This window comes from Tinamus guttatus, unplaced genomic scaffold (assembly GCF_059628265.1).
Source record: "Tinamus guttatus ecotype Peru unplaced genomic scaffold, ASM5962826v1 Tinamus_guttatus_pri_ptg000384l, whole genome shotgun sequence".
NCBI classification, from domain to species: domain Eukaryota; kingdom Metazoa; phylum Chordata; class Aves; order Tinamiformes; family Tinamidae; genus Tinamus; species Tinamus guttatus.
This window is the reverse complement of record NW_028288918.1, coordinates 4,046,462-4,071,544: the sequence shown is the minus strand read 5'-3', so window position 1 is coordinate 4,071,544 and position 25,083 is coordinate 4,046,462. Positions and strand designations below refer to the sequence as shown.

The 25,083-nt window shown below is 40.9% G+C and overlaps 1 protein-coding gene across 1 annotated transcript in view; it reads right to left on the bottom strand.

Moving 5' to 3' along the window:
* Positions 1-24,065, bottom strand: part of MED14 (mediator complex subunit 14) — a 32,835-nt gene extending 8,770 nt beyond the window's left edge. The window contains exons 1-23 of the mRNA XM_088530700.1: positions 23,884-24,065; positions 22,213-22,239; positions 17,900-18,005; positions 16,400-16,573; positions 15,503-15,632; positions 13,629-13,757; positions 13,237-13,344; positions 12,317-12,449; positions 11,631-11,781; positions 10,110-10,221; positions 9,240-9,365; positions 8,591-8,669; positions 7,026-7,185; positions 6,540-6,734; positions 5,873-6,007; positions 5,380-5,456; positions 4,465-4,625; positions 4,052-4,198; positions 3,855-3,946; positions 2,557-2,709; positions 2,070-2,339; positions 827-982; positions 155-266 (exon numbers count right to left, since the gene is read on the bottom strand). Coding sequence (XP_088386826.1) covers positions 155-266; positions 827-982; positions 2,070-2,339; positions 2,557-2,709; positions 3,855-3,946; positions 4,052-4,198; positions 4,465-4,625; positions 5,380-5,456; positions 5,873-6,007; positions 6,540-6,734; positions 7,026-7,185; positions 8,591-8,669; positions 9,240-9,365; positions 10,110-10,221; positions 11,631-11,781; positions 12,317-12,449; positions 13,237-13,344; positions 13,629-13,757; positions 15,503-15,632; positions 16,400-16,573; positions 17,900-18,005; positions 22,213-22,239; positions 23,884-24,065 — 3,115 coding nt within the window. The remainder of the gene's footprint in view (positions 1-154; positions 267-826; positions 983-2,069; positions 2,340-2,556; positions 2,710-3,854; positions 3,947-4,051; positions 4,199-4,464; positions 4,626-5,379; positions 5,457-5,872; positions 6,008-6,539; positions 6,735-7,025; positions 7,186-8,590; positions 8,670-9,239; positions 9,366-10,109; positions 10,222-11,630; positions 11,782-12,316; positions 12,450-13,236; positions 13,345-13,628; positions 13,758-15,502; positions 15,633-16,399; positions 16,574-17,899; positions 18,006-22,212; positions 22,240-23,883) is intronic.
* Positions 24,066-25,083: the final 1,018 nt, after the last annotated feature.

Here is a 25,083-nt window from a genome sequence, read left to right as displayed (position 1 = left end):
AGGACTACCCTATTTTTCACATGGTAACATGCATTGCTTGGTTAACTTGGAGCCAAGCACAGATTAAAAAAATGAAAAAAAATAAAAAACACATACAAAAAGCAGCTGTGCATTTGCAGCACGTGAACTGCACGCAGATTCTCAGCCATCTTACCTGGTGACTGTGTGTGCATCATGGATGGAGATGGCGTCACCGTGTTGTGGTAGGAGGTGGGTGGAGAAGTGAGAGGATACGCTCCCGAGGTGCCTGCCTGTTTCGCAAATGGCTGGAAGCACCAACACAGGACAACAAAAACAGTTTAATTATTTTGTACTAAAACTGAAGAATGTACAGCAGAATGCTAATACAAGCTCAGTGTCTATCTATAGGCTTGGATAGCTTAATCATCATTTTACTTTCTATACCACCTTGTTCAGAACTCACCACTTTTTATTTAAAGATGTGGATCTTCAAACCATAGAAACACAGACTGCACATTTCTGCACTCCCATTACTCTTCATTTGGCACCTTATACAGAAAACCTTTCAGCCCCTTCCTCCATCCCTCAATACTTCAGTCTCAAAATATAGCTTTTCCCCTTCAATTCTTTGTGTCTAAGGCGCAAGTCACAAGTGACCCTCCAAAGCTGGTGCTGATGTTATGTGCTCCCTGCACTGCAATAAGAAGTGATCAAACTAATACGTTCCCCAACAAGAGCAGTTCTGGAATGGAGCAGTTTTATAGTGTCCCTTTGCTTTTTATTGGCAATCCTTTCAGAATTTAAGTTCTTGAAAACCTGCAGTTGTGGAAAATGATCATCAATTCTTATTTTGCCTGGATGTTACCTGTTGTTGTGGTTGCGGTGGTGGTTGCTGGGGTTGGAGTTGAGACATCAATGAATCCATCATGTCACCTCCAATAGGAGAGGGTGGGTTATCATCTTCATTTACAGATCGTCTTCGTGCATCCTGGTTGCTGTCAACAAACATGTTCAGGAATGTCTGTGGGATAAATAGGTTTTGTTAGTGAACACTTTCCCCAATTAATTTTTTTATATAATTAAGCACACTATCTGCTGAGATTTAATACTACCTTTATCAGCCACAAACAGGTAGGTCTCTAGAACCAACTGCTAGTCACATATTAATAGCTTAAAAAATATAAACCCTTGAACATAGCTTTACAGTGGATGTTTAAGCTTATGCACCCCCATCTTCTTTCTGTTTGATTATGTAAGTCTTCTAAAATAAGAAACCTTGCTCATTAACATGAAATATGACTAGCTATTTTTCTTAAAACATAGTTAACCATCTGCACTTAGAAATAACCCTTTCCATTTCTAGACTTTGGCAGCTCTACAGTCACTCCAGAACAAATCATCAGTATCTATTGGCCTTTTGCACACCTAAAACTGCCCTGATGCAGCTTTTTGCTTGGAATTGTTGAGAAAAGCATATTTCAAATAGTTATATGTTTAGGACTAGCTAAATACAGTGCCAGAGAATAAGCATTCAGTAGTGATCATCATCAGAAGAGTTAGGAAACTATCTTGTTTCATAAAAGGTCCATCCTCCAATATTTTGGAAAGACTAGAAGTGGTACAAGCCGCTCTTAGCAAAGGTGTTCTATCAAAATGGGCCCAGATTCATTTTTCAGAAGAATGAGGTAGCATCATATTTAAGATGAAAGCCACAGGCTCCTGTCACGTGCCAGTGGAAATCATTTTAACCAAAGTATCCAGAATCATCCAGTTTCCTCTTCTGCAAGGGCAGAGCACTGTCCCACCACACAAAGTTTGGGAGAGTCACTTAGAACCCAGAAGAATAAGCCTAGTCACAAAGCTTCAGTGAGTTTTAACGAAAGGGATGCCTAAAACAGCCTCTACATTATCGTGGAATTAAAAAAAATAAAACGACACTTGGCACTAATTGTTTCAAAGAAAATGCTTTAACTCACAAATTACTCAGAAAATTAATTTTGCGCTCAGTGTTCCGGAAGCATGGCAGCTCTACACAAAATTAACCCAATCCGTGCTTCAAGCCACGCTCGCTCTACTCGCAACGCGCCAGGAAACACAGAGAGAGGCACCTTCAATCCGGGCGCAGGGTAGAAGCCCTCGACGATCTTGCTGTTGTCGAAGAGGCTGTAGGCGCCGTCGCGGATGGCGACGACGCCGCGGCTGCGGCAGTAGATGTCGATGCAGTACATGTTCCTGAAGGCCAGGCGGATGTGCGTGGGCGACTGCGGCAGGATGGAGAAGCACTGGTACGCCGTGTTGGTGCGCTGCGTCAGGCCCAGCATGGGCACGGTGGGGAGCTTGTTGATGGCGTTTAGCGGAGCCTGAGTGTCAAACAGAACCTGGGAGAGGGCACAAACGGAGATCGAGCGGATCGTTTCTAAAAGCAAAAGTCACGGAAAACCTGGAAAGAGATACAATCCTCCAGAGGCCACTTTCTTCCCGTGAGATCCATAAGCACCCATAACACATGTAACTTTGAAGAGAAGGTTTTCATGTGAATCCAGATCTCAGTTACATTGCATGTTTTTTTTTAAAAAAATAATTACCAAGGGTTACCTGTAACAGCTGCACCACGTTGGGTGTTTTATTAAACATCTCCTGGAGCTGGTGCAGAATTGTGTTGTGACAGTTACTGCAACCTGAGTTTGGGCCAACAGTTCCCAGTGAAATGTGGAACTTCTGGAGTATGGAATTCCACTGAATGCTGATCTGCAAAATTGAGAAGACAAAGTGGTCTTGGAAACTAGAACTAAATTGTTATAACAAGAAAGTTGTTCTGTTTTTTTGTTTGTTTTTTTTTAATCTGCCTTCAAAAAAAAAATAACTCACCTTCATCAAAGCTGCTGCAATTCTGAGCAAATGTTGCTGGCTTTTATAAAGCTTTTACATTTAGGTAACTGGACACTAACATTTGGCAGTTACTTTAGTATGTCAATCCAATAGGTATTTTCTGACAGATACGGTGAGAGCAGAAATCAAACTCAAGAGATTCTTGCTGCAGAGAAGTGATTAATGAGTTGCTGCAGGTGGACTCATTTTGCCAATCGTAGCACAGAAACAAGAACTGGACATGCTAATATATAGGGAAGTGACATTCACAGACCTCCTCCTGCTACTTAAATTATCACAATAAAACATTCAGAAATGCTCTTTAAAAATAATCTTAGAATATAAACACAGAAAAAGCCTTTCAGGATGCAGATTTCTAATGCATCAGCTATTTTGTCTCAGTTGAGAACAAAGTTATATCAAGTCTGATAAATGGTGTGATTGGTTCCTTCTCTACCCCAGATTTAATTCAATCCAAGGGTCTGAGCAAGTTCACAGACATTTGTCAAAGCAACCAAATATGTTTTTAGACTCAAAAACAATGGAGTATGGGCAAACAGTGCTGCTAAAAATTCCAAATGATGGAACAGCACTGCTAAAAAATAATTAGTGACTGGCTCATTTGAGAGCACATTGCTAAAGTCCTTTTTTTAAGGCAGTATTAAGCAGATACCTTGCACTCAGCCACATCAAAAGCCCCATATATCCTAATATGACAGTGACCAATAGCAATGGTTAAGATAAGTTTGTTGGAAAGACTGGCATGTAACCCTGGTGCACTGTATCAACTTGCACTCCAGCAACAGCCTCAGTGGCATATACAGAATGCCCTTATAATTAGAAGCATATTGTACAAGTCAAAAATTTCAAACAACTAGCAAATCAGTAGTGTAGCACCCTTTGTATTTTCTACTTGCATCAGTATTAATTTTATAATAATGGAATACATTGAAGAATTCTGTAGCTAAATTAATATTCGTTCTGTTTTCAAACAAATATTTTAAGCGTGCTTAGGAGTTACTTACTGAGCTCCCTTTGGTAGTTCCATAACAAAGGATAAGTTTTCGATAATTGTAGACACGAACTTCTGAAAAAATGTTTAAGTGGTTGGGTATGTCTTTGAAGAGAGGAAGGAAAAGAGGTAGAGTGAGAAAGCTGTCGTGATCTGTAACCATGTAATAAAAAGAACAACTGTAAAAAAAAAAAAAATCCTTGTTTGTACCTGGTAAGGATCGTGCAAACTCCAAGACACATTCATACAGGCGAGCAATGCTGCTCCAGTCATTGAGGAACATCTCAACAACTTTGCGGCCTCCAACTGGTTCAGACAACTGATTTTCATATGTCAGGTAAACATGACGTGTTGGTCCTGCAGTGGTAGAGAACAGCAAATACTGATTAACCAGAGATTCCCAAACTCTGCAGTTTACAGCCTATGCTTGAAACATGGTAAGTGACCTGGAAGGATATTTAAATAGTAAGAATATGCTATCTTGGCAGGCAAAAGTTTCATTCAGGTACACAGTGGTTCATTAGAAATCTGGAGGATTTCTACGCAGAGATTGGAGGTACTGGATCAGATTATTGCATGGCAGAAAGAAACAAATTTTTCAAGGCTTCACAACTAAAACTCACCTTGCTCCCTGGATGAGGCGCTAGTAAGAGGACAATTTGCAAACACCAGCTCAGCCACCCACGTGCGATTGTTTCTACCTTGTAACCGGAAAGTGCAATCAAGAAGGGACCGGTCCAGAGCCTTCTGCGTTTCCTCGTTTACACCTTTACAGGGAGGAATTCTATTCATGAAGAAAAAAAGGACATTAACTGCACACAGTGAAGCTCCAACATGGAAGCAATTCATTTGACAATTCCTGAAGGGCTTAAGGAATCCTGAGCATGAAAGAATGAACAAATCAATAGAAAATAACAGAAAGAGTTGGACTGCAGAAAAACAGTCAGATACCTTACTCTTCTTCAGAAACTTTGGGGGTGGAAGGGGCATACACAGAAAAAGGGGGGAGAGAGAGACAGAGAGAGAGAGAGAGAGAGAGAACACGCAAGAGAATGAATTATAAAAGCACCCTTAGTTAAGGCCAACTTTCATATGGATTCAACATTTGTAAACTATAAACTGTTGTGATCAGCTGGATTGGATTGGCCTGGTATCCTGTGTTCATTCTGATTCAGAATTACAGTTCCACATTCACAAATCATTGCACGGTCTCTTCCTTAGCACTGATGAGATTTGAGGCCTGGGGACTGTCAAAAACCTTTCTCAGAGATCCCTAGTTCAGGTTAATGAAGGAAACAGATGCAATTTAGGCTCCAAGTCTATTCTTCTTTTCCCTTTCTTCAGTGTACCCCTTTTCTTCACTTGGAGTTCAAGATCCATGAGAGTTTAAAAAAAAAAAAAAAAAAAAGGAACAACAACAACAAAAAACGATTCCCCCAAATCCCCAAGATAATTAGAAGAGCAGCACTAAAGTAATTCCTTTTTACTTTAAGTCTATATACAATAATAAAACCAAGTATGGGAACACTTCCTCTTACTTTAATAAACGTATTGCATGACTGAAGCCATCTCCTTCTACTTGTACTCCTTGGTGAGGAATGTCCATATTAGACAGCTAAGAATGAACAAGAAAAACATTATTCCAAGCAAAAAGTCAAGCAAAACGGTTGGTTGTTTTTTGGTCAAAGGTGACATAGATGTTTTACATTCTCAAGCACTGGAAAGCCTAAATTTAGACCGTATACATTTGGTATAAAGTTTTCTCCCATCCCCTCTTCCTACAAGCATCTCATTCACCCTCTGCCATCCCCACAGTTTTTCAAGCTTTTTCCACAGTACTCAGTACTACAGAACCAGCTGCAGCACAACTGGAGCAGCCCAGTGTGAAATATCAGCCATGCAGGCTCAGCTGGTCAAGGTAACTCCAAGCGAGCACATCTACAGCTCCTCCAAAACAGTCACATCAAGTCAAGGGCATCACATGGTGGAAAGGGAGAAGCAGGGAAGGCAGGAACAGCATTTAATACATACCTCCATACGAAGCCCTATAAATGGCATATTTGTATCACACATGGCTACAATATGAGCTAGGACTTTATTGAAGGCACACATTTCTCCTGACCGTTTTGGTTTCTTAGGTTCTGTTGAACATGGATCACCAGATAACTAGAATTAAAATAAATAAATAAATATTTTCATGTTCGTAGTAAGCATTTCAAAAAGATGTCACAGAATAATTTAAATTATACAAGTTTTAAATGAATTACACCCCGAGCACAAACCTCTCTGAGAAAATGCTTTACTTTGGGACTAAAACAATTCATTTAAAGTAAGGTTATAATCACCTCATCCTTCAAATCATTTATACCTCACCAAATTTGCATATGTCTGGCGCAGTGCACATCATGGAGATACTAGTGCTCTGCTTATGCAAGTTAGTGCAGCTACCTCAGAGAGCTTTGGGTCTTCAGACCAGCTGAGAAGGTCTACTATGAATTAAAATAGGGTAACTATTGCAGAAAAGTTTCCCAACATCTTCAGAAACAGAACAGAAAATTAAGCTTCAATATTTATATATAGATAAGACGTTAGCCATGTAATTTTTGAAATAACTACTACTAAAGCTGGCAATGATGCTCAGAACACATATTTAGCTTTCATATTTGAGAATAAGCCTAACGGCTTTGCAAGCACATACCTTGCGTTTGGCGCCGCTTTTAATTTGTTTGCCATTTTTTGCATCTAGTACCAGCTCTTCAATGTTTGCCTTGAACTGCTGCAGCAAAAGTGCAGTAGCAGGGCTGTCATCTCCTTCAGCATAACTCACGGAAAGAAAATGGTACTTGTATTCGAGTTCTGTAGGGTTGCCAGGAACATCAAACATCTCCACAACCTGCATTGAAGCAAAGCAACTAACTGAGAGGACCCTCAAGTTAAGACCAAGCGCATCTCAGTTCCCATCTGCCCCTCCAGTTTGCCAAGTAATAAAAGCTAATGTCCCCTCCTTGTTATGAGCCCAGGGACTTGATGAACCCACTGAGAGAGCAGGGAGGCCGAGGGGATACTCAGGGCTTAGAGCAATTAGATGATTGAGTTAATGCTTAATGCTAGAGTTAACGGTACCAATTGGCTCATACATCCATGCCTGGGAATGCAAGATAAGAAGCCTTTCTCTGTTACTTACGATATAGTACTGTGGAAGCCGGGTGAGCTTGATGAACAGTTTGTGTTTGGAAAGGTTTCCCACTGGATGGCTGGTATAATTAGCCAGCTGAAGAGTTTCACTGCTCACTGTTGGCAGATGTTTTATGGACTGCTTACAACGTTGCTGCCCAAGCCAGAACCTTGCATTGAAAGAAAGGCATTAGCACCCTGGGACCGCAGACTGGTTTTAGAGAATTAATGTCAAATTAAGAGTCAGTCATTTTCTAAATTAATTTGTATAACTGTTCACAAGTTATGCACAAAGAATTGCACAGAAGATTTTAGGGTTTTACCTTTCCTTACCACTATCTTTACTCATTGTCATCAGCTTGGAAAACTGCCATTAGAAAGTCTTTGTTCCTGTATCCCGGTAAGCAATACAGTATATAAGGGCCAAAACTAGATTAAGGTCACTCTTGATTATGTCAAAAGTGAACTCATTCACCTGAATAAATTCGGAAACGCAGAACCAGGTGTAAGACAGCAATTTTTTCTAACGTTTGGAACCAGGCTTCATTATATCCCAGTGGATTTGCGCTATAGTGGTAAATTACAAAGCCTACCCAGGCTTGAATGGATTTCAGAAATATACAGCTTAGTTTTCTGTCAAACCTCTGCTGAAAATAGTAGCGGAAGGTATAGGCAGGCATTCAGCAATTCTCGGGCAAGACACATGTTTATTTTTATAGATACGCTTTAGATATATTTGTCCTAAAATACATTTCAGGGGACTGTCTAGCTGCTTCAAGAATTGCAGTACCACCCAAGCCATCAAGGAGATGTCATTTGTAACAAGGGGAGGTTGATTAGTTTCTCCAGGGGGCCAGTGCTTCATGCGTCATTGTGCTTCTTTTAGAAGCAAATTTCCTCAAGCCGAGGTTTCACCCTGAGATTTGGTCACAGTATTCAGAACTTCTAAAAAGACGGAGCAGGCACAACTTAGTTTTCATATAGATGCAAAATGTATTTGTATTATTTGTTGCAACCACTCCTGGGAGCCAAACTTATCTTGTGTTAAGTACTAGTGGGCGTCTAAGTCTTAGGGCTTCAAGGGGGCAAGATCAAAAGTTTAAGCCAGCAAGGGCTGAAGCATTAAAAAGAAAAATAGCTATTATTTAAATCATCTTAGACCACTTCCTGGGTTTCCCTGTGCATTATAAGAAGGGAGGTCCTTCTTGCTGAGAAACAAGCAGCGTTCAGCTGGTGAAACAGCGGAATAAAGGAGAAAAATGAGCATGAGCACAAAAAAAATCTCCCCAGGAAGCAAATGTTTTGCTCCTGACTTAAAGTCAGGAGAAAATTCCATGCATGCTGTGTCTACAGCAACGCATGGGACCATGTGCAGGCAGACCAAGGACGACCATGGAAATGACTCCCAGCAAAATCAGTTTCTTCCACCTGTTTAGAGGAGACAGCAAGTATTCAAAGTTGCCGAGAAGAGGGAAGAAGTATTTTCCTGTGTGTGTCTGTGAAAGCAAACAGATATGCAAAATACAAATAAAGTCACCATGTATGAAAACTAAATGGATCAACCAAGTTACTTACTTGAGCTGCTGAAGCCAAGGAATGATGCGCTTCATATCATCATTAACAGACTTCTCTACGTCATCTAGTGTCAGTTGATCTGTAAGAAGAGTAGATGAGTGAACAGTCCTAACATTCACATTTCAAACAGAAATGTGATATTTTAGTGGAAGTATCTCAGCTAATTTGACAGTCACAATGCAGATACTCCAAGAGTGATCCATGTTTGTAAAACCTGAGCATTATGCTATTAGACAAATAAACTAGAACAACTCATGTTCCTCCTCCTTTTCTGAAGCAGTCTGAAAGTTAGGATTTATTATGTCGAACTATACCTCAAGAAGCGTTAAGTCCCCTAATATGCACCTAACTGGAAGCCATTTAAGAACACTGCCCTGGCAGTGTGAGTCATATAGAATACGCATTGCAAATGAAGCCTAACAAGACTTAGCCTGCCCTCCTCTTAAAATATATTTAGCTGAACTACAAATCTGGGTACAAAGACCAAATGTGCCATTCTTCATAAGCTCATATACCTAGCTAATGACCTAACCTGCAGTGCTCACTTACATAACCCTTACTTTCAGGAGTTCACAGATTTGATAAAATTGTTCATGCAAAATTACTTCAGTAGGTAATAGTAGTACTAGCAGTAATTTCAGCTACTTACCAACACCATGTAGCATCAGCTGAAACATCCCAGAATGGAGATCAACAAAGACATGCAGACACTCTGATCGGCCACATGGTTCCAAAATAGGAATTACAAGAGTTGGAAGAGCTGTTTCAATGACCGCTACAGAAAAATTGATGTTAATAATATGACTCAAAATTCAGGCTCATTACAGTAAAACTTAACCTATTACAATTACAAAACCTTTATTTTTTTTCCCCTTATAAAGACAGTTCACAGGAGTAATCTTTACTTGCAGTCTCCTGAACTCAGTAAGTCTATTTGTCTTTTACCATAAGTCGTATAAAAAGGGAATTGAAGTGTACAAATGCCTCTGTGAAAATAGTTCTAGTAACATCAAATCAGCCAGTGGGGGAAAGGGGTGAAATCAGATTAAGTTTAAAGGAGAATGAGATTATAAATCCTTGAATATTTTAACTGACTGCATCAAGATTATAGGCTCAATCCAAATTCTAACAGTTTCAACACTGGGTAGAGCAATTTCATTTAAAGTCAGCTCCAGACAGTGAAAGACTAATTTTGAATCTGAATGCAAGTTTTTACACTAGACCAACTTTAGTCTTTCCCCAAGAATATAATGCACCGGCAGCTTCATCTATTATACTACATTTAGAAGTGGGTACTGCCGAGTATTTTATAGCTATCATTGCAGAATGATTTAAAGCTACGTCTTGTTACTTATGAATATGTTTCCCTTTATTTATGTTCACATATTTTCTGTCTAAATTACTGAAAACAAGCATCACAAAGAGAAAAAACACACACACACACACACACAAAAAGGATCAGAATTCTAGGCACAAAAAAGGAATGAAAGTGAAACAAAGATCAGGAGAAAACACATACAATTGTCATTAACATTGTAGCTCTTAAGAATGGCTTTCAGCTCCTGGAGTTTTTGATGAGATCTTGCATGGACACTGTCTATTAGGAGTTTTTCTATGGACAGGTGGTCGATCTGTAAAAAGGAATGCACATGAGCAAGTTCAAACGTGATGTGCAGGCACTATGCATGAGAATACTTTAACCAAGGTACTGAGCTTAACAAAGTAATTAATTTAGATAAAGCCTTCTTTACTGCTTTGCAAACCGTTCAAGACGAATCAAAGCCATTTTTTATTCTAGTATAAGAAAGTAAATATAGAAGGGACTTGCAGCTGTATAGAATTATACAGAATTTCAGTGCATGCTTTTGTATACCAGAATGACCTTCCGCTGAAATTTGGCTTTTCAAAACAAGGCCTTAAAAAACAGATGTATTTCTATAACAACAAGAGCATCTCAACCTGGTGGCTGTTACTGCTTAGTGTTCTTCCTCACAGAGGACTGAACAGAGCTTCTTTTCTAACTAGATGAAAGTCAGTAAATTAAAATATAGCCACCTCCTCAGGCAAACTTACTTGTTTGTACTATTGTTTTGTATAGTGTTTTAAACAAGTGGAAGCATAGCATGCTCAGTCATTATAGTTATGCAATTATGCCATGGAACAGCAATGTATACAAAGCAATAAAAAAAAAAAAAAACAGATTAACAAGTTATAAAGGGAATCAATGTTAACATTGCCATATAAAATGGCCTCACATTCAATTCTATGCTCTGCAGTCCTGATTCTGTAAGCTTCCTTAATTTCCACCAACTCCAGTGGAACTGCAGCAGATATTCTAAGTATATTTTTCTATACTTAGGCATAAATACACTATAGACCTTCACTGTAAAGACCAGAAGGAAGTCGTTCTTAGATGCCATTACCTGGCATTATCACAGTGAAGTCTCAGCCAAGCAGGAAGGTGGACTGCAGTATATTCTTGTGGATCATTTCAAAGATGCCACCTTGAACCTTTAGGTGTTTGCACAATACCAAGATATCATCAAATAGGCCAGCTGACATAACCTGGCTAGTGATAATATAAAACCAGTCTTTATGCAACACTTCTAACAAACAAGCCGTAAGTATCCTTTCCTAAAAAGCTTCAAAAGCTCAATGTAAGATATTCCTTCAGGGGAAGCAACTCAGGACTGCAGTTCTTCACAGAGAAGCTGATTTTTCAGAGGAAGGAATATTACACAGTACCTCCCAAACAAGAAAAGGAATAATTCCCTTTCAAACTAAACACTAACTTGACTACTCAGCACTATCTCATAATAGAGTATACAAGACACTAAAGAAACACGTTTAGTTTTTAAATGAGTTCAAGACCAATAATTTGCAACAACTATTAAGGTCTCAACATCAGCACATCATGAACTAGAACAACGGGCAAATAGAAATCTTAGAAACAGCTCTTTGAAGAGAATCAAAGCAAAACACAAAGTATTTAAGTTTCTGATTTACAGAACTAAATGCCTACTGCAAAGCAAATCTTTACCTTCATGGCTCTTTCCATCAGTTTGGAATCACAGGCTGGCAGGGGAGGCTCATGAGATATTTGTAAGGGTTTTGAGACATCAGTCTCATCAATCTTAATAGTGACCTTATGAACAGATGCAGTTCCTGTTTTCCTGCCAAGCACCTGTTGGCTTAAAATAAACAGAATAATTAAAACATAATCATAATGGTAGGAATTATGTTCTTCAGTAGTCAATCCTTGATTGTAGGAATTTTGCATAAATTTAACTTCTTCATTGTAATTCAGCTGACATGCTCCATTTTATTTTGAATGTTAACACAGCATTTAGAAAACTATAACCCCTAAAGATGTTTTAGAGTATTAAAAATTCTGTATAGGAGCGAGATGAACATGTAGATTACTCTTTCTCTTATTTTATGTAGGGCATCTCAAGTTCAGGGACCAATAATGATCAAGGAAGACTGACAAAGAACTATTTAACATATTGAGCTAGACATTCACCTAAACAAGAGTTGATTTTATGACTGCATCCATTACCTTCCTGTACATTACTGCACACCCCTCAATCCTTTGCAAGTCAAACAACATGTTAAGGTATTGAAGTACAGAAAATTCAGTTATGAAAATTCTGACTCAAGTTTAATAAAAATGATGCCATCATTTTAGTCGAGTTGATTAAGACCAGCCTTTGGAAATCAACTTACTTCCAAACAGAAAGAGAGAGGCATTTCCCTGCATGATATCGCTCCACTTGCACAAGGTCACCCCAGCGTTCTCGAATGAGCATCAGTGTTTGTGAATGCAAGACTTCCAACTGAAGTGCTAAGCAGAAGGAGTCTAGAGATACGGAGTTAAGAAAATACAACAGATCCAAACGAGTATCTATACTACATAAATTCATTTGTCGAAGATAAGATGCTCTCAGAAAATACACCTCCATGCCAAAAGACAGACACATATAAACGGCAACAACTATTTCAAGATTCCACCCCCTACACCTTTTATCTACCACAAGGTATTAGGCAAAAGCAGCACAGAAACTTTGTTTCAGAGATTTCAGTTTTGACCGTCTTTGGTGAAAATTGACTATCAAAGAAATTCAGATCATGTTAGAGCTACCCATTAAGCCCACTTTCCACGTTCACCTTGTTTGTTCCTCCAGGAAGCCAGTGTTTCACTGCAAGCCATTTCACATCATGTCAATAACTCTTCCTTTGCACAAAAGTCACTAAGCTGGCTTCCTGTATAAGCTCCATCCCACTACCGCACTTGAGTAAAGGTTGGGAGCTGCTGCACCAAGGAGCCAGCACGGTATTGCATCTCTGAAGCTAGCACACACATGGCCAGCTGCTCCTACACTGACTGCTCATGCATCCTGCTGTCTCCAGTACCGCACGTTTATCCTTGATGACTGACTGTGTGCTGATCTGATTCCAGATGATCAGCCAAAGCAAGCCAACAAAGGCTGGTTTACGTGCCAGTAAGTGACAGCAACGGTCTCCAAGATCATCATTTTTACTCCACCTCCAGCCACTCTCCCCTATCAGCCATCCTTTTGGACTTCCAGCTACTAGAAAGAGCAAGGTCATACCGGCTTATTCAAAAGCAACTTTCAGAAGGATACGCAGACAGCTGTACATGTCCTGAAGCGGCTTTTCATCAGCAAACAGCCGTGACTGAACCAACTGATGGATGAAGTTGATCTGCATGCTGTGGACCAAGGCTCGACCATCTTTCACAAATCAAAAATAATGCACATTAGGCAACAGGCAAAGGGTTAATATTAAGAAATATTTACCAACCAAAATGTCTAGCAAAATAAGCCAGTCTTTGATTTACTCGTGAAATGTCAGCTACAGTTGATTACCGGCAAGGAATAAAAGACATACAGTGCGAGCTGTTGAGAAAACAATACAGATGTGATATGCAAAAGACACTGTATAACAAGGACTTACGCAGCAGAGATGAACATTATAGTAAAAGAATAAAATGTTAATATACTTTATTTATTTTTACCACCAGTTTCTTTGTCTTCAACCAAAATTTCCAGTTTGAGAAGACGCCAAGGGATGTCAGGGTCATCACCCATCACTGTCAAGGTGGCCTCAAACTCCCCTTCCACTCGAAACTTCACCCGGCCATTGGCTAAAGGAAGGAAGAGAATGTTTTATTTTACTCAGTCTCACAAGATGCCTCAGGATATCAATATGGTAGCTTCTAGCACTCAAAACTGACTGCTTCTCTGTGCAGTATATATATCTATATCAATCTGATGATCCGACACAGAACCAGTGCCAATAAACACCATGGACAGAAGTCCAAAACTATCGTGAATAGCAAAATGTAGTCATGATAACTTGTTAGCATTCATTTTACTTTTATGCAGAATGACATTCTGAGCTGACTACCAGTCTGACAAGTTATATAGACAAAATGTCCAGTTTCTTTTTTTCTTTTTTAATTATTCTTTGCCATATCGATGATTATCTTACGTAACGCTGAAAATGATTTACATGAAGTTATAATATCTTAACTCCATTTTCCTGTGGGCAAGATATTCTTTTACATACACACACAGACTATTTATCCAATTGACATATATATCCCCAGAACTTTTTGCAGAATGCCATTCTGTTTCCAGAACACAGAACAGGCAAAACTACATAGCAAAGCCATAAAGGAAATGAGTGGTAAAGCAGAGCATTTAGTACAGGTCCTCACTATAAACTGTGGGTGAATCTTCTCAACCACCTAACAAAATATGCCATGCATTTTGACAGTTCTTGACACTTAACGTTTTAAAATTTCTACAGGAACATTTAACTCATGAAGTGGAGTTTCATTCTCAAAAGCATACTAGACATGCTCTTAAAGCAAACGGCCAAACCAGAAATTAATACTCAAATATGTAACTGGAAAAGATTTGAAGAACCCAGACATAGCATTTACACTTCAATTAGTCAAAAATGGATTCAATATTGAAATTGCAATGGGTCATACAGGGAGCAGTGAAAGCTATTACTATAGTTTTTCAAGGGTATATTCAATCAGTATCTGCGACATATAGAATACCCATGGTTAACCTTGACTCAAAAGCATAGACTAGATCCATTCCAGCCCTATTTTTCTGTGGTTCTGTCCACAGAAATAATCTAGTCCAATTTTTAGCCATTTTTCCTATTTTTCTTTTCCTAACACTACTTGTGCTAAATGAAAAGAGCAATTAAAACAAAGTTACCAATTACCAACAAATGGAAGAGACCCCACACTAGACGGGGAAGGAATAAGGAGAAGGGGCAGGAGGAAGAGAAAGTGTGAGCTGGAGCGAGCTGCGGAAGAAGTCACGTGCAGAAATATGAACAAACTTTGTGCACAAAGATTAGTATCAAAACAGATCAGGAAAAAAAAAGGAGCAATATTAGACTATTTTACTTAAAGTTCAAAGAGTTTCTACACAAGCACTTAACAGTTTAATTAAATTGGATTTTTAAACTACCTTATCACAAAACAGCTATATTGTTATGTCGAACATGGGCTGAGATATGAGCATCTCTATCTGTGTTATTGCATTATCTTCAAAGAAGGGGGAGAACCTTTCATAATAAATTTGCTGAATGGAAAAAACGTGTCTACAGCCTTTTGCCATTATCAGGGCAGGATTTCTTTCTGAGAGTAAATATTATTTCAGCAGCATTATCGGTGTCCTGGTTTTTCAAGAGAGGAAAAAAACATTTTCTTTTGTTTTGCAGAGACAGGATCCCACCCTTACTAGATTAAGGAAGCCTAATGACCTTGTGTAAGCCATCTTCTAGCTTTGCTTTACCAGTAAAACAACAATTTTGAATCAGCCTGCAATATGCTATTTTTCAAAAAGTAACTCAAGGTCTCACCAACTGTAAGGTTTGCCAGCTGGGGAGGCAGGTCTGTTGTCACCAGTCGATGTCGAAGAATCTGGTTTAACTGATGAAGTGTGGTTTGCTTCTCACTCTTTGTAATGGGATCAGGAGGGATTATTTTATCCTGTTAAGATGAAAACAAACTAATTTACACACCTTGAACACGTAAAATATGCTATAAGTAGCAATGATGAAAACTAACCAGACTAGAATTCTGAAAGTATAAATACTAGTTGTCATTACACACAAGCAAAGCTTTCAATTTTGCCTTCAGACTTTTTCATCTTCCAGATAATTAGATTTTACTCAAGACTGATCACTGCGGACAAAATTGTTCAACTAAGATCAATTAAAACAGTTCTGGGCTTTGTATCATTTTAAACACTTATTAAATACTAAAATTTAACTCCAATCTTTATCTCAGATATCAGTTACAGATTCTACTGATAAAATTACTTCACAAAATTCTGTTTATTTTGCCTTCTCTCAGGGAGAAAAAGCAGCAGGATTAAAGATAGTTCCACACATTTCAGCACATCTCGATAAAATATGCTGCAGCCAAGACCATCGAGAGCAATGGATGTCAGCATCCCATTTTTTAGACAGCATTTTTCTGGGATGTTGGCCTAACATGAGCAAATACACGAAGAACCAAGGAAGAAGTGTTGGTTTTATATTGGCAGTAGAGCAGAAGCAGTTCAAAGAATGGGAAAGCACAATGTGTTCAAATATAAAATGTTCTGTGTCACGATCTGACCCTACACAAACTTGACGCCAGGCATGTATTAAAGTACACTTCTATTTAAACATATCAGAAAAAGAGTTTAATTTACACGCATTTGATATCATACAGGGGATTTTTCTTTCCAGCCATGTTGTAACATTGTTTACCCTTATGCAGGTAGGCAGACGTGGGTACGATCCAGTTGTCAGCACATCAATAGCATACGGGATAGCAAAACTGGGCAGCCGAGCATGAACCAAAGCATCTCTAGCTAGCGATGCCAGACGATCAGCAGTGTCCACAAACAGGATGGCTTGCTGATCTAAAAAGCTTGATATCATCTGCAGAAGAAGCAGGGGGGAACATGCACGCACATCAACAAATGCACAAATCAGCACCCTTTGGCATTCAGTTCATCTAGCATACTCAAATAACATGATTATTTGTCACTTCAAGTAATCACATCTATAAAACAAGTGCAAACGCTCTGTCCATTTCCTGCGTTCTTAGGCAAGGACACTTGAAATCTGTATGCCATTTCACAGCTCTTCACCTGATGGTTGCTACTGGAATGCAACCCATCTCACCTGTATTCACTCAGGGGACTGGCTTTTTACAACATTCTGGACTTCACTCTTACTTAACCAACCTTACCCGCACAGTCCACCTTTCCTCCCTGTCACCTAACCCTAAGCACTTCTGGGACAACCACACACATGCCTTCTTTCGTCCCCACTGATGAGTTTGGGGAAACTTAACTGCTAAATGACAAATTTGTATAATTCCTCAACAGGAAGAAACAGGTTATACTGTTTGTTTGTTTTTTTCTTTTTAACATATCTATATTAAGAAAAAAGTGTGTATCAAAACCATAGAATCATAGAATGAATCATAGAATGCTTAGGGTTGGAAGGGACCTCTAGAGATCATCTAGTCCAACCCCCCTGCATACGCAGGGACACCTAGAGCACGTGGCACAGGACTGCATCCAAGCGGGTTTTGAAGATCTCCAGAGAAGGAGACTCCACAACCTCTCTGGGCAGCCTGTTCCAGTGCTCTGTCACTCTCACTGTTAAGAAATTTTTCCTTAAGTTCCTATGGAATTTTTGATGTTTCAGTTTCCGGCCATTTCCTCTAGTCCTATCAGTGGCCACCACTGAAAAGAGACCATCCCCATCCTCTGCACTCCCTCCCTTGAGGTATTTATATACACTGATTAGATCCCCTCTCAGCCTTCTCTTCTCCAGGCTGAACAGGCCCAGCTCCCCCAGCCTCTCCTCATAGGGCAGATGTTCCAGGCCCCTGATCATCCTTGTAGCCCTGCGCTGGACTCTCTCCAGCAGCTCCACATCCCTCTTGTACAGTGGAGCCCAGAACTGGACACAATACTCCAGATGCAGCCTCACCAGGGCTGAGTAGAGGGGCAGGATCCCCTCCCTCGACCTGCTGGAGATGCTCTTCTTAATGCACCCCAGGATCCCATTGGCCTTCTTGGCCACGAGGGCACACTGCTGCCTCATGGTCAACTTGTCGTCCACCATGACACCCAGGTCTTTCTCCGCAGAGCTGCTCTCCACAAGCTCGGTCCCCAGCCTGTACTGGTGTCTGGGGTTATTCCTCCATATACTACTCAAAGATTATTTCACATTAAATTGTTGCTAACTTACCGCACATTTTTCCACCTTTCCAGCATTATTAGCCCATTTGACTAAGGCTAACAAACGAACAAACAGTTGACGAGTGCGACTTGCAAACTGCACAATTTCTATTTTTCTGTAAAGAAAAAAAAATTAAGCTGCAACTTGATTCTGTGCCAACATAAAGCTGCAATGATAGCTTCTAATTGTGTCAATACATGCATTGTTAACAGTGGTCTTGTTTAAATAGAATATTGAAGAAAAAAAAAAGAGTTGAGCTCCCTGTTTTGAATTCCTAAGAACTAAAAAGATAGATGGATTCTAAGCAACCAAGACTGTCTGGGAAAACAAAGGCGGCACATTTGCCCAAATGAATCACCTATCTTGAGAGATACAATTACATGGTGTACTCTATCTTTGAAAAGAATTCCCAGAATTTATGACTAAATTTAAAACAAAGCAAATTACCTAAAGGTTACAGGATCCGACAGCCCTATGCACTGATTCAAAAAGAATACTAAACCAAATATTACCTTCGTAGTTTTCAGAAGTCTTTACAGTGCACATTACAGTACGCTACCGTGTTGTCAGAGGAAAGAAAGAACACCAAATTCTTACTTTCCCCAGCAGTCCTGCCTTGCAGACAGATCAGTATAATGAAAGATTCCTGATAGCGAATATCCATCCCACTATGCTTTGTCTGTGATAGTTTAGGCATGCCCCTACCATGCTCGCTTTAAGGAAAAAATTCCAGTAAGACATGGAGATGTCGCTGCCTCATACAGACTTCCTCCTTTCACATGGAAGACTCTCTAAAATCTCATTTCATCTACTGCTCACAGATGTTCTCCTCCTTTCTACACATCATGATTTTTCAGTTACTTGGTAGGGAATGAGGGAAAAAGTTGTTTTGTTGATGATGTTTTATAAAGTGAGATAAGTGCTTGGACAAAAAGAGCATTCATCACCACAACAGATATTGGCCTCTACCAAACAGAACTTGCACCTCCTTTATTTAATTCTAACATATAAGACACCTTCTTCTACCTATTCTATGGGTATAATGTGCCCTCAGTTTACAACAGTGTTTCTGCTGAACATTTTGGTTAACCCTTTGGTATTGAGACTAAATAAGGTTTGGGCAATACATAGAGCATAACCTGATTATAGATGAACAACAATTAGGCTAGAAGCACCATTAATATCATCTGGTTCAATGCCTGCATTACAAACTACAGATCTCACCCCCAAATTTGGGCACTCAGCCAGTAACTTCTGTCTTCTGGAGAATATGTTTTAAAATGACATCCAGCCTGATATTAAAATTCCAGGTGCTGGCAAGGCTAATGCTAGCTCTATTAGTAACTACAAGCTCTAATAGTAATTACAATATTAAAGCAAGATGTTGAAGATTTTAAAGGGTTTAGAAAACCATTATGAGATTTGGAAGATGTCTACAGCGAGCCTTTAGAGTGCCAGTAATCTCTCAGGCAAACTCAATATAGAAGTTGCTAAAATCTAAAAGTAGTTATGTCAGTCAAACTCCTGAGGGGGATAAAAGATAGCAAGAAAAATTCAAAATGATGTTTTATGGCTGGAATTGAAGCTACAGAAAACTTGGGGGGGGAATATAATAATTTAAAAATTATTTTTAATTTCTGAAAAAAGAAAAATAACCACAGTATTCCAATAATTTTATTAATATGAAGCTACTTCCTACTTCTACTTCAGCAGATTCCAGCTGCCATAATCACTACCATCACCTCCAAATCAAAGCTGCCCTGGGAGTTCACATTCCTCTGCTTGTCTGTGAGGAACCCAACGAGTTGTTCAGCATTGCTATGCTCCTTTGCTCTTGATAACAGATGACCTCATGCTGAGCTCCATGGAAAATTATATTCCAGAAAGACAGAACTTAAGAAAAGGGTGCATTTAAAAGGCCTATAAAGGCAAAGCACATTAAAGGGGTTTTCTAATAACCATATCTAAGAAACAACCCTTCAAAAATAATTCAACTTTAATACATATAAGAGTCACCAGAGCTTGTTTTTCTACATTGGAGTCCACTCCAACGTGGAGCAAGCCGAGCAAGCATGGCAGAGGGCGAGCTTAGCTGAACAAGGAACTTCTTCTTTGTGCTTGCTGTCTGGATTTGAGTTTACTTAGGTGAGAGAGGGAAACGGGCTACTTGGGACTTCACAGAAACTACCTAAGTATGCAAAGACAAGCAGTAAGAAAACCAAAGTTCACCTGAAAATGAAACTAGGAAAGGATTAAGGGCAATAAGAAGACCTTCCTAGCATGCAAGAGTAAAACTACGGAAATATGAGGCCAGCAGGGTGAGGTAAAAGGCACTGAAAACCCCTACTCTGTTCTTTACCTTGGTGTATACGGGTAAGCTGTGCTCTCGGATCTTTCAGACCCTTCAGCCTAGTGTCAGGAGTCCAAGCAAAGCATTAACTACAGTGGAAGACCAACCAGTGAAGAACCACTTAAGCAAGCTTGATGTACACAGCTCCCTTGGACCAGATGGGGTGCACCCAAGGGTCCTGCACCCGGGGAATCAAAACAACTCATGCGATGGCACAGGCTGAAAAGCGGGCGATTGAGTAAGAGACCTACAGAAAAGGACCCAGGGGTCTGGCGAATGAGCAGAGAATGAGTTGTTGCAGTGTGTACCTGCGACAAGAAGCTGCATGAGCACAGCCAACTGGTCAAGCAAGTGACTATTCCCCTTTAATCAGCACTTGTGAGACTGAATCTGAAGCAGTATGTACAGTTTTGGGCTCCCCAGTGCAACACAGATATTGATGTACATAGATGTGAGTTTGGGGCTGGAATACATGGTGTATGATCAGAGCTGAAAAAGATGTAGCTACTTATGCTTAAGAAAAACCCATGTTGAGCTCCTACAGTCAGGTCTTCAAACACCTGAAGGAATGTAAGAGAGAAGACGGAGTCAGACTCTCCTCAAAAGTGCAAAAAGATGAGGGACAACAGTTAAACTACTACCAACTAAATCCTAAAACATCTCCATCCTCAGATATCTTTAAAACTCAATGGAATATGACACTGTGCAACCCCAGCTAACATTAAAATGGGCTTTAAGTAGGGAGTTGGACCAGTCATTCCATCATTAAAAAAGAATGGAAAACAATGTTTCCCAAAAAGCTTTGCGTGTCACTGCACTGCTCTCAGTCATGAATAACATGTTCTTACAATAGTACTAACTTTTTTTTTTAAATCTTCTTATGTATGCGATAGGGCTATTTCTGCAAATTTGAGAGAAAGTAGCCTCATTCATTAACTACTACAAAACATTTAGGAAAACATCATATCCATATAGTTGTTGGAAGTATCTGAACAAGACTCTTGAAGACTTCTCATGAGGAACTCTTAATTCAGGAAAGCAGGTGTAAATTTTGCCGTCCATTGTCCCCATTCAAAGAACGGTTTTCAAAGAAAGGCCACATTTTATTTCATGATTTCCTGACTGTTTTTCTTCAAGTCCTTCAGCCAGGAATCTAGATGTATTTTCATTAGAAAACAAAACCATTACATCTTCACTAAAGCATGTATGTCATGTCACAGCCAGCTTCCAAAAACAGTGCTTCAAGTACAGCTACTGCTGTTGTCATGGCTCTCAAACTTAGGAAAAACAGAAGAATCTGAACAATCGAGATGTATTAAAATATATATCTCCAAAGTAAATCAGATCAATTAGAGTGCTAACACCGATAAAGGAAACAATTTTCTGGCTACTTTCATATTTGAAGAAACGAAGAAGCAAACCAAGTTCTTCTAATAGACTTAAGAGAGCCTGTTAAGTCTCTTAAGTCGGTTTACTGGTGATCAGAAAGTAAGGCATCTTATGATAAGGAAAAAAAAAGGCAGAAAAGAAGACACTGTTTCCTATTGAACTGCTTCTTTTGAAGAAGAAGCTTCTCCATTAGACAAGTCAGAATCTACTTAGGTTTTTAGATCCTTTCACATCAGGTTTATTCTCACACTGTTGCTGCGAGATTCATTGCCATTAAGTAAAAATGTCCTTAACAGAGCTCACCTACTACTGTAGCAACAGTTATAATTCCTCCTGAACATGAGAGACAAGAAAAACAAACACACACAAAAAAACCCCAAAACACACTAGTATACTAGTGTTGCCACTGATGCTGAAAAAAAAATCGTAAATCTATGCAGTAGCAACAAGACTTATTTTATTGTAAAAATGTAAAAATATGTATATAAAAAAACTTTATTTGAACAGCTCCATGGTAACCTGAACAACTCAAATCAAGTTCTATATTTCAGCATGCATCACAGCCTATTTTGTTACAACTCACCTTTCCATATCAGTCTTTCTTGGTAAACTATATTAAAAAGAAAGGAAAAAAAGTATTAATATACATTATTCTGTAACATTTCGTCCTTTGCTTAAGTACAAGAACTACCATGCACCTATAAAAATCATTTTTAAACTTTTTTTCAACATTTAGGAAATTCATGATTGATAAAGTCCTAGAAAACAGTTTAGTCATTTTCTATCAAGCTTGCCAGTACTATCTGCCAGTTAAAGTAACTAGAACAGAACAGAAGAATTTAAAATACTGAACAGTGTTCAAATCTCAAAACTTCTGTGCATTTGGCAAGTCCCACAACTGGTGCTTTGTAACTGATGATTCCCACTAAGTATTCATAGCTTGCTTCAGGAAACCCAGGAAATAGTCAGACTTAACACCTGACTGCAGATGATCTAGGATTGCTACTATGAGTTAATCTAAAAACGAAGGAATGCCTATTCCTAAATTTTACCCACACCAGGACAGTAGATTTTGTACTTTTGTAAACCACCATGTTCCAGAGGCATTGCAGCTATTTCTTTCAGGAAGGTTTTGTTGTTGTTATGATTCATAGAACTAGGCTGATGCTGACATATTAGAGAGTTCGCCTTGGTGGAAGAAAAAGGAGAACGATTTTCAAAGCAGGTTTTTGTTTGTTTGTTAGCCAAACTCACACTTTGAGGTGGAACACAACAGAAAATGAGTCTCACTCTGCTTCCGGGGGGAGAAGCTTGTAGCTTCCAAGCCACATAGCTTAGAAGTTTCCTGGCGACTCAGAGCACCCACAGCACAGCCTGTGCCTGGCTCATGATAGCCACGTTACTTTGTACCTTAATTACTCGCTGAACTCAGAATGACCAGTTTTACACCATAAAACAAGGCATACGGGACAGCATCAGAGGTACTTACTCCTACAAGAACTCAGACAGTAACAATCCCTGCCCTTCTGCATCATAAGCAAATAGGAGAGACGACTGATCAATATTTCAGAGATTTTTTTCTATGAAACAAACTGAGATTCCCGCAGACCTTGTTCTTTCTAGTGCTTGACCGCCCTTTACACTAAGTCAAGCAAAACTTCGTTTGTGTAATTATCAGATACAACATTCCACAAGGATGTGTTTTCGTTTCCCCATCTGCTCTGTCTGCCTTTTTTAGAATGCACATACCCTCATAGGTTGTGTGTCCTTAGAGGTTCCCAAGAAGCAAACAGGTTTGTTCAGAGTCAAAATGTTTTCAGGGAAGTTCTTTTAGGCCCCAGAACACAGTCCTTGGGTTTGCAACTTCCAGCACAACCAAACTAGCATAGTGGACTCTAAGACAGGGCTAAGTAACAAGTGAGATGGAGGTGGCTTCATTCACCTCTTCCAAAACAACAAAATGGTATTTGAAAAAGTGTTCAAGTAATTCATGTATATGGAGCATAACATCCAAAACAGCTCCACAAGACTCAGTCTTTTAAGGCATTAGTGCATAGAACTGATGTGGAGGCTCAGTAACTCCGGAACGAACTCAATTCTCCAGCAGGGCAACCCCCTCCCCGCAGCACTCCCGCCTCCCTCACAGCCCCGCTCCCTGTGGGAGGCCCCGCTCGCCCGCAGCTCGTCCCCCCGAGGCCGGAGGGGCCGGCCGGGCCCCCCGCAGCGGCCCGAGGGTGCCGGTCGGGGCACTCACAGGTCGGCTAGCACGGTGAGCTCGGCGTAGGTGCGGTGCAGCAGGAAGTCGATGAGGGTGCTGAGGCGGTAGCCGGGGCTGGCGGCGGCGGCGACGGCGCCGGGCGCCGGCGGGGCGGGCGCCGAGGCGGCTCCCCCCGCGGCCGGCACCAGCTGGTTGTTCTCCAGCTGCACGGGCGCCATGGCGCGCGCGGCCCGGCGGCCCCGCCGCGCGCACGGGGCTCGGCGAGCGCGGCGGCCCCACGCAGGGGCGGCCCCGCGCAGGGAGGGGCGGGAGGCGGCGGCGGCGCCGAGGCGGCTCCGCAGCGCTCAGGGCCCGCTCGGCGCAGGGGCCGCCGCCATGCTGGGGGCACGGAACCGGAAGCGAACAGCTGCGGCGGACCGGAAAGAGAACCGTTCCGGGAAAGCCTCGCGCGGAGGGGCCGCGAAAGCGGCGGGGCGGGGCAGGCGGCGAGGGGGCGGGGCCGGGGCGGGGCCTCGGGCGGCCGTTGGGGCCGTTGGGCCCGTTGCGGCCGTTGCGGCCGTTGCGGCGGGACTTTGCCGCCGCCTGAGGCGCTGCGCGGGGGAAGGAGCGGGAAGGCGGCCCCGAGGGCCGCAGGCTCGGGCGGAGGTGCCGCGGGGCGGTCTGGTGACGCCGCGCGCGGAAATGGCGCCGCGCAGCACACAGGGGCCGCCCAGGCAGAACGGCTGGACTCGCGCATCTGTAAAAAACAAATAAACGTGGAGAAAGCCTGCCCCATTGTATCCGGCCGTGTTAGTGGAGTAAGAGGTGAAGGAGCAGCAGATTAAAGAGTTTCAAAAGAGGCTTTGATGCCGACCTCGGGGCTGCCGAGCACCTGTGTCAGGCCTGGGGCTGGCTAATCCCTTCCTAATGAGTGGGAAAATCTGAGGTGTGTATGCAGGGAGCAAAGCGATGCAGGGAGATTGAGGTTAGGGCACACCAAACATCCTCTCCCAAAGGTACTAGGGAGTGAGCAGTGAAGGGCACCGTGCACGGGGATTCGGTGATAAAGGAGGCGCTGTGGAAAGTTTAAAATGAGCTTTCATGTATTTCTGCCTTCTGAGTTAACTGATTCTAAAGGGCATGATGCTAAAGACCCATAAATTACTGAACATGGATTATCAGGTGTACTGGTGACCACAGGGGCCGTGTAAAAGAGGGAGGAGTAAGTGCTGGGTGTTTAATACTATCACTCACGAG